Here is a 13,922-nt window from a genome sequence, read left to right on the forward strand (position 1 = left end):
GTGGAATAGACGCATAGACACACAAGTCTCTTGCCCAGAGTAGGGGAATCGAGAACAGGAGGACATAGGTTTAAGGTGGTTGTAAAGTTTTAATAGGAATCTGAGGAGTAACTTTTTTACACAAAGGATGGTGGGTGTATGGAACGAGCTGCCGGAGTAGATCATCGCGGCAGGTATTATCGCAACGATTAAGAAACATTTAGATTGGGACATTTGGATAGGACATATTTAGCGGGATATGGGTTTAGCTTAGGCAGGTGGGACTACTGTGGATGGGACACGTTGGCTAAAGTGGGAAAGTTGGGCCGAAGGGCCTGTTCCCACACTGTATGATTCTATGAATCTATTACTTTAATATAGAATTATAACGGCGGCACGGTGGCGCAGTGGTAGAGTTGCTGCCTTACAGCGCTTGCAGCGCCAGAGACCCGGGTTCGATCCCGACTACGGGTGCTGTCTGTACAGTCTATGTACAATCTCACTGTGACTGCCTGGGTTTTCTCTGAGATCGGTGGGCCGAAGGGCCTGTTTCCGTGCTTTATCTGTAAACTAAACTAAATTCTACTTCATGTTTTCAAGGTGAGAAGAGGAACTGTGTGGCAGGGTCACCTACCAGGACTGTGGTCACAATCAGTGAGCGATTTGTCAGCGAATCGGTTATGTTCGATCTTCTGCTTCTGGACATCTCGGTGATATTTAAGCCGTTGATTGGATCCCAGGTTCCAACCTGCAAGAGAAAAGACCACAACAGGAATTTACTGAGATGAGCTATGGAAGGGGTTTCGGGTGGAGTAATGGAGAGAAATTGGCAAGTATTATTTGTAAACTGAAATTTGAAATCTGTATCTATCTGTACACAGTGGATGGCTTGATGGTGATCTATAGTAAATACTATAATATATAATATATAGTATATAGTATAATCTATAGTACATACATGCAATGTCTATTTGCTGACTGGGTAGCATGCAAAAAATAACTTTTCGCCCTACCTCAGTACACGTGACAATAAACTAAATAAAACCAGTGAAAATTACCGAAGATAGACATAATGTGCTGGAGTAACTCAGCAGGTCAAGCAGCATTAGGTGAAAACGAATAGGTAACGCTTCGGGTCGAGACAATTCTTCAGACTGAAAGTCTTCTTCAGACTGAGATCTTCGTCAGACTGAAGATCTCCCTTCCCTACACCCCCATATTTCGGTCCAGGAGTCATGTTTGTCTCCTAATCAGGCAAAAAACATCCCAGAAGATGCAACGGGACAAAGCAGGTCCGGTCTACAACATGAAGGTGTGTTTCCATTGGGTTAATGTCATTGCCTCCAAGGATGGGAGTGTGAGACACAGCCTGACTGGGAACGAGTGCTGGGAGCAGGGCGGCGCAGTGGTGTAGTCATAGAGTTGCTGCCTTAAAGCACCAGAGACCCAGGTTCGATCCAGACTATGGATGCTGTCTGTACGGAGTTTGTACGTTCTCCACCAGCATAATCAAGGACCAGTCTCAGCCTGGCCACTCCCTCGTCTCCCTTCCCCCAGCACAATGTTTGAAAAAGCATACTTCTAGATTCAGGGTCAGTTTCTTCTCAGCTGTTATCAGGCAACTGAACTGTCCTCTCACCAGCTAGAGTATGTTGTTAACCTCCCATCTACCTTATTGGAGACCTATAATCGGATTTTGTTGGACTTTAGCTTGCACTGAATGTTGTACCCGTAATCCTTTATCTGTGCACTGTGGATGGGTTGGTGGTACTCATCTATAGTATTTTCCTTGACTGGATAGCATGCAAACAAAAGCTTTTCATGTACCCCTGGTACGTAACAACAATAGCTAAACTGAACTAAAACTAAAACATTTTTCTATAGATAACTTGCAAGTGCAGTTCTTCTGCTTGAGCAGCTTCAGCCTAATGACATGGACATTGAAATCCCCAATTTTTAGGGTAACAACCTACAAACAACCCCAAACCCCACACCCACACAACCACACCCATCCCCCCCTCCTCCTCTCAACACCCACCCCTTCACCCCCACATGACATTGAAATTGAAGTCCCCCCAACCACCCTACACACAACCCCCCCCCCCCCCCCCCTCTCACCCACCCGATCTTTTCCTTTTTCTCTGTCTCCCCTTTCCTCTAGCTTCATATTTCACACCTCTCCTTATCTCTTTATCTCGCATCATTTTATCTTTTCATCCCTGACCATGCTCCACCCACATCTGCCAAGCAAACCTATCCTCATGTGACCATCATTCCTGATGTTAGTCCCATCTCCACGTTCCTCTTGCTTTCTTTCACCACTATCATCAGTTTGAAGAAGATTCCCAACCCAAAACATCACCTATCCATGTCCTCCGGAGATGCTGCCTGACTGCTGAGTTACTCTAGCACTTTGTGTTCAATGCAAAATCCCAGCATCTCCAGTTCCTTATGTCTACAGAAATCCAATTAATCCTTTGTTAGGAAGTTACATCTATCTGTTGATTAGTGGTCTCACAGCCTGATTTGTCCCTTGGGGCTCTGAGCTGAACATGTATTAAGAATTCCACCTTTTGTGTGATTTTATTCCCTCTGCTTTTAGTACATTATATCTGTTGCTCCGAGACAACAGTTGAACTAATGTACACCTTATTATAGAAAGGACATTAGATACATGGAAATCAATAAACACAGAGAAAAAACAAGTAAGAAAGTGCAAGGAGGAACAAATATATATTGAGTCAATAGTACATTTAACCCAGCTGCCAGACCAAGTAAAACCAATGCGTACCTTATTACAGAAAGGACATTAGATCCAGGGAAACTAGTAAACACAGGGAAGAATATGTCATGAAAATGCAAATAGGATCACAGCGGCGCAGCAGTAAAGTTGCTGCCTTAGCGCCAGAGACCCAGGTTTGATCCTGACTACAAGTGCTGTCTGTACAGAGTTTGTATGTTATTCCTGTAACCTGCATGGGCTTTCTCCGGGAGCTCCGGTTTCCTCCCACACAAAGGTTTGTAGGCTAATTGGCTTGGTAAAATTGATGTGTTCATAGTGTGTGGGATAGTGTTAGTGTGCGGGGATCGGTGGATCCTGTTTCCCCACTAAATCTCTAAACTAAACTAAACCAAACTAAAAGGAGCAATCAATATTAGGTACTCACCAAGAAATATGAACTTACAAGAAACATTATTTCCCCAGTGTGGTGGGATTGTGGAGTCTGCTCCCACACCAAGTGATCCAGCTGAATGGTGCAAATTGAACCAAGAAGAGACTAGCAAAGACACAACAGGGATGCAATGCTGAGGCTCTATAAGGTGCTGGTCAGGCTGCATTTGGGGTATTTTGAGCAACTATTGGTACCATATCTCAGGAAGGATGTGCTGGCTCTGGAGAAGATCCAGAGGATGTACCAGACAATGTGCTGGAGTAACCCAGAGGGTCAGGTAGCATCTCTGGAGGGCATGGATAGATGAAGTTTTAGGTTGGAACCCTGCTTCAGATTGGAGACTATGTCCTCCAGGGATGCTGCCTGACCCATTGGGTTACTTCAGCACTTTGTGCCCGATGCAAGATTCGAGCATCTGTTGTTCCCCATGGCCGGATTGACAGAAGAGAAGAACTGGGGCTTATTCTGAAAGAGCTGGAGGAAGACTGGAAATCTGATCAGAGACATGAGCTCGAACAGCTAACTATCCTGGTTCTGTGTTACAGCCATAGGTTCATATGTGTGCGGCGCCGACGGACAAGAAGCCGAAGCAAAGAAGTCGAAGCCAAAGAACCGAATGGAAACGAGGCCGAAACGCCACAAAACCGAAAGAGTACGAAGACGAAACGCCAACTAACCGAAAGGATGGGATGCCTAAAAGCCAACTAACTGAAAAGCTGCGTCGCCTAAAAGCAAACTTGCCGAATGGCCGCTCTGTTGAAATGCCACCTACCCGAAAGGCGGCGTCTCCTACAGGCCAACGAACCGACTGCCGCTCAACAGAAAAGTCAATAACGGACATGACGTTGCCGGGGCGCGGGACTTGTCAGCGATTGGTCTAGACCCCCGCGTCCATCATATCACTGTGGAGGAATGGACATTGTCCCACACCTCCGCTCCACACGACCCGCGGAGGGTGGCTGTGGGAGAGTGCGGGCTGTCCCGAGGGATGCGCACCTTCGGTCGCTTACAACTTGGTGCTTGGGTTCAGATTGCCCGGTCACCTATGGCTTGTGTGGGAAAATGACCCCCATGCTCCCGTCTGCCCCTTCTCTCTCCCCTCTTCTCTCTCTCCCTTCTCTCTCTCCCCCTCCCCTCTCTCTCTCCCTCTCTCCCTTCTCCTCTCTCCCCCTCCTCTCTCTCCCTCTCTCTCTCCCTTCTCTCTTTCCCATTCTCTCTTTCTCTCCCCCTCTCTCTCTCCCCTTTCTCTCTCTCTCGCTCCCTCTCTCTCCCCTTCTCTCTTTCTCTCCCCCTTCTCTCCCCCTTCTCTCTCCCCTCCTCTCTCTCTCTCCCCTTCTCCCTTTCTCCCCCCCCTCTCGCCCCCTCTCTCTCTCCCTTCTCTCTATCCCCTTCTCTCTTTCTCTCCCCCTTCTCTCCCCCTTCTCTCTCCCCCTTCTCCCCCTCCTCTCTCTCTCTCCCCCTCTCCCTTCCCCCCCCCCTCTCCCCCCTCTCTCTCTCCCTTCTCTCTTTCCCCTTCTCTCTTTCTCTCCCCCTCTCTCTCTCTCTCCCCCCCTCTCTCTCTCCCCTTCTCTCTTACTCTCACCCTTCTCTCCACCTTCTCTCTCCCCCTTCTCTCTCCCCCTTCTCTCTCCCCCTTCTCTCGCCCCCTTCTCTCCCCTCCTCTCTCTCCCCCTCTCCCTTTCTCCCCCCCCTCTCCCCCCTCTCTCTCCCCCTCCCACCCCCTCTCTCTCCTACCCCTCCTCTCTCTCTCTTTTGTCTGTTTAAGAAAGAACTGCAGATGCTGGAAAATCGAAGGTGGACAAAAATGCTGGAGAAACTCAGCGGGTGAGGCAGCATCTATGGAGCGAAGGAAATAGGCAACGTTTCGGGTCAAATCCCTTTTTCAGAAGAAGGGTTTTGACCCGAAACTTTGCCTACTTCCTTCGCTCCATAGATGCTGCCTCACCCGCTGAGTTTCTCCAGCATTTTTGTCTACCTGTATAGTTGTCTGTAAAGTTTACAGCAGAGGTTTATCAGAGTGATAGCAACAATGTTCAAAAGCTTGAAATGATAAGGTTAGATGTATTTTAAATAATGAAGAATTCCGATAAAGCTCTTTCAGTAGGAAACTGGAGATGACGGATTTTCGATTTAAAATTATCATCAAGAAAGATGAAATAGGAAGTGAATTGATGAAGATTAAAAAGACTTTAGAATGCATTGTGTACAAAGGAACTGAATATGCTGGTTTACGCTGAAGATAGACATAAAATGCTGGAGTAACTCAGCGGGACAGGCAGCATCTCCAGATATAAGGAATGGGTGACGTTTCAAGTCACAAGAAGGTTCATAGAAACATAGAAAATAGGTGCAGGAGTAAGCCATTTGGCCCTTCGAGCCAGCACCGCCATTCAATATGATCATTCAAAATCATTACCCCGTTCCTGCTTTTTCTCCATATCCCTTGATTCCGTTAGCTCTAAATCTAACTCTCTATTGAAAACATCCAGTGAATTGGCCTCCACTACCTTCTGTGGCAGAGAATTCCACATTCACAACTCTCTGTGACCCCTGGTTTTGGTCTCCCACAACATTGGGAACATTTGTCCTGCATCTAGCTTGTCCAATCCCTTAAAAATCTTACATGTTTCTATAAGATCTCCTCTCATAGAAACATAGAAACATAGAAATTAGGTGCAGGAGTAGGCCATTCGGCCCTTCGAGCCTGCACCGCCATTCAATATGATCATGGCTGATCATCCAACTCAGTATCCCGTACCTGCCTTCTCTCCATACCCTCTGATCCCCTTAGCCACAAGGGCCACATCTAACTCCCTCTTAAATATAGCCAATGAACTGGCCTCGACTACCCTCTGTGACAGAGAGTTCCAGAGATTCACCACTCTCTGTGTGAAAAAAGTTCTTCTCATCTCGGTTTTAAAGGATTTCCCCCTTATCCTTAAGCTGTGACCCCTTGTCCTGGACTTCCCCAACATCGGGAGCAATCTTCCTGCATCTAGCCTGTCCAACCCCTTAAGAATTTTATAAGTTTCTATAAGATCCCCTCTCAATCTCCTAAATTCTAGAGAGTATAAACCAAGTCTATCCAGTCTTTCTTCATAAGACAGTCCTGACATCCCAGGAATCAGTCTGGTGAACCTTCTCTGCACTCCCTCTATGGCAATAATGTCCTTCCTCAGATTTGGAGACCAAAACTGTACGCAATACTCCAGGTGTGGTCTCCCCAAGACCCTGTACAACTGCAGTAGAACCTCCCTGCTCCTATACTCAAATCCTTTTGCTATGAAAGCTAACATACCATTCGCTTTCTTCAATGCCTGCTGCACCTGCATGCCTACTTTCAATGACTGGTGTACCATGACACCCAGGTCTCGCTGCATCTCCCCTTTTCCTAGTCGGCCACCATTTAGATAATAGTCTGCTTTCCTGTTTTTGCCACCAAAATGGATAACTATTTCATCCTTCTAAATTCCAGTGAATACAAGCCCAGCCGACCCATTTAGGTCTTGACCCAAAATGTCACCCATTCCCTCTATCCAGAGATGTTGCCTACCCCACTGAGATACTCCAGCATTTTGTGTCTATCTTTCAAATGCATTTTTACGTGGAGATTTTGTGCCAGTGCCATTGTGTTGAATTGTTCTATCACGTTGGTCACCGAGAAATGATGAATATAATCATTCTGTTCTCTGCTGTATCAGTTGTGTATCTACACGTTTATTATCCTTTCAGTGGCTGTCAATGTCACTAAACCATGAAGACAGCAGCGGGGTTGGGAGTCTGTTATTATTTGCAGGAGGTCACTGGGAGTGTGTCAATATTTAAAGAGATGTTGAAAAGTAGACATGTTTGATATTCTCCTGATATTTTGTGCAGCTCAAAACAAAACTGTTTTTCCCCCACGGGAGAGGTAATAACTAAACAAACCAAATCCAAAATAGCTCCACATATGTGATAATGGAACATTGAATTACAAATGCCGACACATTTTGGCCTACAATAGTAGACACAAAATGCTGGAGTAACTCAGCAGGTTGGCAGCATCTCTGGAGAGAAGGAATGGGTGACGTTTCGGGTCGAGACCCTTGGTTCTTGGTTCTTGGTTTCTTGGTCCTCCAAAATATTCCAAATGGAATTTAAACTGGAGGTGGTGAAGGGAGGGCTTAAGCCAGAAAGGGTTATTGGGAAGAAAGAGCTACTTTAAATTTAGTTGCATCTGGTTGGGTAACAATAGTAGGGTGGAGATTATTCCATGCTTTAATTGTGCGGGGGAAGAACGAATTGCTGTATACATCTGTCTTTGTAGCTGGGATCACAAATTGGATCGAATGCCCTCGTCTGCTCCTAATTGGTTTGGGTTTGGTGTAGGTCTTGTAATCTATGTCGAGCTCACCATTTAACATTTTGTAAAAACAGGTCAAACGGTGAGCTTCACGTCTGTCTTGGAGAGGGTTCCACCCCAGAGAATTCAGAAGTTTGGTGACACTCGCTTCTCTCTCATAGGTGTTAGTAACAAATCGAGCTGCCTGTCTTTGGACACGTTCGACGGAAGAAATGTTTTTATTTGTGTATGGGTCCCATGCTACAACTGCGTAGTCCAAATGAGGTCTAACGAGGGTGAAGTATAGCTTCTCCTTGACAGAAGTTGAACAATGATGAAAGTTGCGCCTCAGAAAGTTTAGGACACCTGTTGCTTTCACCGTTGCATGATGAGTCTGACCATTCCAACGCAGATCATTCTGCAATTTGATGCCAAGATACTTGATTTGTTTGGATTCTTCAAGGGTGGCACCAAGTATGTTGTAGGATGTTTCGCCTGGATTCCTCTTTCTAGTGACATGCATGGTTTCACATTTGGAAGGGTTGAACTGCATGCCCCATTGTTGTGACCACTCAACCATAGTATCGAGATCCTTTTGAAGAGCATCTTCATCATCAGCTGACTTAATTGGACTTCTTCAGGCTGATGGCCGGGGAGTGGGTGGGACAGAGATAGAATGTAGTTGGAGACAGTAAGACTGGTGGGAGAACTGGGAAGGGGGTGGGGATGGAGAGAGAGGGAAAGCAAGGGCTACTTGAAGTTGGAGAAGTCAATGTTCATACAACTGGGGTGTAAACTACCCAAGCGAAATATGAGGTGCTGCTCCTCCAATTTACGATGGGCCTCACTCTGGCCGTGGAGGAGGCCCAGGACAGAAAGGTTGGATTTGGAATGGGAGTGGGTTGAAGTGCTCAGCCACTGGGAGATCAGGTTGGTTATTGCGAACCGAGCGGAGATGTTGGGCAAAGCGATCGCCAAGCCTATGCTTGGTTAAACCGATGTAGAGCAGCTGACACCTAGAGCAGCGGATGCAATGGATGAGGTTGGAGGAGGTGCAGGTGAACCTCTGCCGCACCTGGAAAGACCGTTTGGGTCCTTGGATGGAGTCAAGGTGGGAAGTAAAGTGACAAGTGTAGCGGAGATCGGAGCGGAGACGGCATTCCGGCTTTTGGCGGCGGCGACATCACCACGGAGGTCCGCTGGACTGGAGGGCGGCATCTTCGGCCTGGATCGATCGCCTCAGCGCAGAGGGAGAGGGAAGAGACGGAGACTAAGGCTTTGCCTCCATCACAGTGAGGATGTGCTTGGTGAACTCACTGTGGTGGATGTTTAATTTGTGTTTATTGTATGTTTTGTTTTTATTGATTCTGTGTATGACTGCAGGCAACATAATTTTGTTCAGACCGAAAGGTCTGAATGACAATAAAGGAATCTAATTCTAATTCTAATTCTAATTTCCTGCGGTTGCAAGGGAAAGTGACAGGAGAGGGGATAGTTTGGGTGGGAAGGGACGAATTCCCAGGGAGATACAGAGGGAGCGGTATCTATCTATCGCTGCTTTACAAATAACCATTGACTTGGTCTCCACAGCCTTCTGTGGCAAAGAATTCCACTGATTCACTACCCCCTGACTATATAAATTCTTTCTCATCTCCTTCCTGATGGAATGTCATTTAATTCTGAGGCTATGACCTCTAGTCCTAGACTCTCCCACTAGAGGAAACATCATCACAACATCCACTCTATCCAAGCCTTTCACTATTCTGTATGTTTCAATGAGGTTCCCCTCATTCTTCTAAACTCCAGCGAGTACAGGCCCAGTGCCGTCCAATGCTTATCATGAGTTAACCCACTAATTCCTGGGATCATTCTTGTAAACCTCCTCTGGACCCTCTCCAGGGCCAGCACATCCTTCCTCATTTACTCCCGCTATCATAAGTTTACCCATCCATAGGTTGAGACACAGAAGCCCAGATGTGGTCTCTCATCTGTAAGGAGCGCTTTATGTTGCACTTAAGTATAGGCATTAAATGCCAGCACATCGTTTCTGTTCTGAACTGTTTGCAATCAAGCCAATTTCCAAGTACAATTTGTATTAACTCTCAAGTTGTATTATTGATAGTTCTGTTTTTTTTTAATTTCTTTCTTTCTTTCTTTCTTTAAAAAAAAAAAATTAAATAGAAAATTTCCAAGTACAATTCAAAAGCTTAAGGCATTGTTGTTGAAAAGAAAAAGTGCTCATGAGGACACAAAGTGCTGGAGAACTCAATGGATCAAGCAGCATGTCTGGAGAACATGGATAGGTGACATTTTGGGTTGGGACCCTTCCTCAGACTGAAATGTCACCTACCCCTGGTCTTCAGAGATGCTGCCTGACCCATTGGGTTACTCCAGCAGTTTATGTCCTTGTGTGTAAACCAGCATCTGCAGTTCCATGTTTCAGCAAATGAAAATGGGTAGTTCAGTTCATCTAATAAGAGGAAAGGAAAAATTGCTTTAAATAATAATAATAATAATGGATGGGATTTATATAGCGCCTTTCTAGAATACTCAAGGTGCTTTACATCGCCTTATTCATACATTCCTCAGTCACACTCGGAAATGCAAGTCTCAAGGATGATTCTGAGTGAAAATAATGTAATATTGAAGAAAGATTGTAGAAGTTTTCATTATACTGGAATTCAAAGACTTTACTTTGATCATATTAAAGTTGTTGGGAATGTATGAAGAGAATTGACAACATTGATCCAAACTAATTGCCCATTCTAGTGAGATAGACAAAAATGCTGGAGAAACTCAGCGGGTGAGGCAGCATCTATGGAGCGAAGGAATAGGTGACGTTTTGGGTTGAGACACTTCTTCAGACTGATGTGGAGGTGGGGTGGTGAGAAAAAGCCCATTCTAGTGAAGGAGTTTCATCCAAGAGGTTATGAAGTAGGAATAAGAAGGGAAATCAGGTGAAACACTTTCTCAGAAAAAATAATGCATGTGGAATTGATTGCAATTACAAAATACAAAGTGCAGGTGGAACTCAGAGTGTCAGCCAGCATCTGTGGAGGGAATAGACAGGCGATGTTTCAGGTTGGAACTCTTCTTCAAACTGATCAGTCTTCAAAGTGTTCTTCAACCAGTCTGACGTAGGGTCCCAACCTAAAATGTCACCTCTGCATTCCCTCAGCAGATGCTGCCTGACCTGTTGAGTTCCTTCAGCACTTTGCGTTTTGCTCAGGTTTCCAGTATCTGCAGTATCTTGTGTCTCCAATAGGGCAATATAGTGGTCGGCGTCGACTCGGTGGCCTGTTTGCATGCTACTCTAAAGTAAATTAAAGGATTATTTATTCCTTTCTGAGATGGGATGTTCATTAGTAATTTAAATATAATTACTACATTTGCTAGGTTATCTTAGTAATACCTTACTAATGAAAATCCCATCTCAGAAAGTAATAAGTAATACTTTCATTTACTTTAGACTTACAGTGTGGAAACAGGCACTTCAGGCAATTATCATCCTTCCTTAACTGTTCCCTTCAATTAGTGTTCCGTAAGCCATTTCACATTGCTGAGTCTGGACACTTCTTCTTATCGAGTCCACACACAAGATTAGAAGTTGTTCAGCCAGAGCTGAGCACACTTCTCGGCATCTGCATACAGTGGTGTCTGTCTGGCGCTTCTGGCGCTTCTTGTGCGAGGTGGTGGAAAGATTTGTGGAAACAGGGCTGCGACGTGAACGCTCTTTCCTTGACCCCGGTCTTGGAGTCACACACACACACACATAGTCCTGACCAGATATGGGGAGCAAATGTCCTTCCCACTACGTCATTGATGAACTAGATGGGAGCTATGGTAATCCTATAGTTCTATGGCTCAGTAGGTTGATGTATAAAAATAGACAGGTTATTTTGTCACAAAATGCTGGAGTAACTCAGTGGGACAGACAGCATCTCTGGAGAGAAGGAATGGCTGACATTTTGGGTTGAGACCCTTCTTCAGACTGGAAAGGAATGGCTGACATTTCGGGTTGTGTCAGAAGAAGGGTCTCATAAGGGCATAAGGTCATCATCAATTAGGCCATCCGGCCCATCAAGTCTACTCCGCGATTCAATCACGGCTGATCGATCTCACCCTCCTAACCCCATTCTCCTGCTTTCTCCCCGTAACCTCTGACACCTGTGATAATCAACCCTGTCTCGATGCGAAATGTCACCCATTCCTTCTCTGCAGAGATGCTGCCTGTCCCGCCGAGTTACTCCAGTATTTTGCGTCTATCTTCGGTGTAAACAAGCATCTGCAGGTACCTGCCTACAGGTTGTTTTGTCATGTTGGCCCTGTATCTCTACATCCTCTGGGAGACATTTTTCTTTATTCACACAAGTTGAGTGTGCAGCATCGGTGGTTTGGGGATGCAAATTAAATGACATTGAATGTTGAAGTGAAGGATAAAGTTCACATCCTCCACTCTATGGCACATTTAAACCTTGCCACCGAGGGCCAATTTCCAGCCCACTTGAGTTCCGCTTGAAGAGATACTACAGGCTTACATATAATCAAATAGCAATCCACCTCCAGAATCCAGACAATGTCATCTTTCATTGAAATGAAAACCTATATCATGCTCTTTCCTAAGATAATCTAACAAATGCAGTAATTACATAGAAACATAGAACATAGAAAAATAGATGCAAGAGTAGGCTATTCGGCCCATCGATCCATTCAATATAATCATGTCTGATCATCTAAAATCAATACCCCGTTCCTGCTTTTTTCCCATAACCCTTGATTCCTTTAGCCCTAAAAGCTAAATCACTCTCTTGAAAACATCCAGTGAATTGGTCTCCACTGCCTTCTGTGGCAGAGAATTCCACAGATTCACAACTCTCTGGGTGAAGAAGTTTTTCCTCATCTCAGCCCTAAATGGCCTACCCCTTATTCTTAACCTGTGACGCCTGGTTCAGGACTCCCCAACACATCTGGAACATTTTTCCTGCAAGTAGCCTGTCCAATCCTTTAAGAATTTTATCCCTTCTCATCCTTCTAAATTCCAGCGAATACAAGCCCAGTCGACCCATTCTTTCTTCACATGTCAGTCCCGCCATCCCGGGAATTAACCTGGTGAACCTGTGCTGCACTCCCTCAATAGTAATAATGGCCTTCCTCAAATAAGGAGACCAAAACTGCACACAATACTCCAGGTGCAGTCTCACCAGGGCAGTGTACAACTGCAGTAAGACCTCCTTGCTCCAAAACTCAAATCCTCTCACAATGAGGGCCAACATGCCATTAGCTTTCTCACTGCCAGTTGTACCTGCATGCATACTTTCAGTGACTGATATACAAGGGCACCCAGGTCTCGTTGCACCTTCCCTTGTCCTAATCTGACACCACTCAGATAATAATCTGCCTTCTTGTTCTTGCCACCAAAGTGAATAACCTCACATTTATCCACATTATACTGCATCTGCCATGCATCTGCCCACTCACCCAACCTATCCAAGTCACTGCAGCCTCATAGTGTCCTCATCACAGCTCACACTGTCACCCAGCTTTGTGTCAGCTGCAAACTTGGAGATGTTACATTTATCTTGTTACAAATTATATTTAAATTACTCGCGCAGCACGTTGCCCGTGTTTCCATCTCCTGGGCTTTAAAGTTAGCACACAAATGTTCCTGGATCTTGGCTCAGTGTAAAAGCAATCTTAAACTGGCACTTATAATGAATGTAGACACAAAAATCAGGAGTAACTCAGCGGGCCAGACAGCATCTCTGGAGAAAAGGCCTAGGTGACGTTTCGGGTCGAGACCTTTCATCAGGTCTAAAGAAGGGTCTCAAACCGAAACTTCACCCATTCCTTTTCTCCAGAGATGCTGCTTGACCCGCTGAGTTACTCCAGCATTTTATGTCTACCTTTGATTTAAACCAGCAACTGCAGTTCATCCCTACACATATAATTAATGTCTCGAAGTGATTCAGGAAGTGATGTTGTGGAGTTGTTGCCAAGCAACAAAATAAGGGTCTGGAACTGTACAAAGAACACTTTTCGAGAAAAAAAGTTCAATCATTTCCTTACGCTATAGGAACATATTTTGATGGGGTGGGGTCTTCAATGTGAAACATTAAATTTGCTACTTTTCCACAGCGTCAATCTAACCTTCTGAGTGTTTCCAGCACTTCCTGTCTAAATCTATTATATAAGCAAGGGTAACTATCAAAAGGCTTAGGAACGACATAAGAAATATTTCTCTTTTTTCCTCATGTTATGAAACCCAGCTCTCGAGTGCCGGAGCCACAGGGAAAGGTTGAGCAGGCTAGGACTATATTTCTTGGAGGGCAGGACGATGCGGAGTGATCTTTTAGAGGTGTACAAGGTCATGAGAGGAATAGGTCGGGTAAACGCGCAGTCTTTTACCCAGAGTATGGGAATCGAGAACCAGGGAACATAGCTTTCAGATG

The 13,922-nt window shown here is 45.2% G+C and overlaps 1 protein-coding gene across 1 annotated transcript in view; it reads right to left on the minus strand.

Moving 5' to 3' along the window:
- Positions 1 to 13,922, minus strand: part of grik3 (glutamate ionotropic receptor kainate type subunit 3) — a 579,584-nt gene that overhangs the window by 278,396 nt on the left and 287,266 nt on the right. The window contains exon 9 of the mRNA XM_033045484.1: positions 614 to 727. Within this exon, the coding sequence (XP_032901375.1) occupies positions 614 to 727 (114 nt within the window). The remainder of the gene's footprint in view (positions 1 to 613; positions 728 to 13,922) is intronic.

This window comes from Amblyraja radiata, chromosome 27 (genome assembly GCF_010909765.2).
Source record: "Amblyraja radiata isolate CabotCenter1 chromosome 27, sAmbRad1.1.pri, whole genome shotgun sequence".
Taxonomy (NCBI): Eukaryota; Metazoa; Chordata; class Chondrichthyes; order Rajiformes; family Rajidae; genus Amblyraja; species Amblyraja radiata.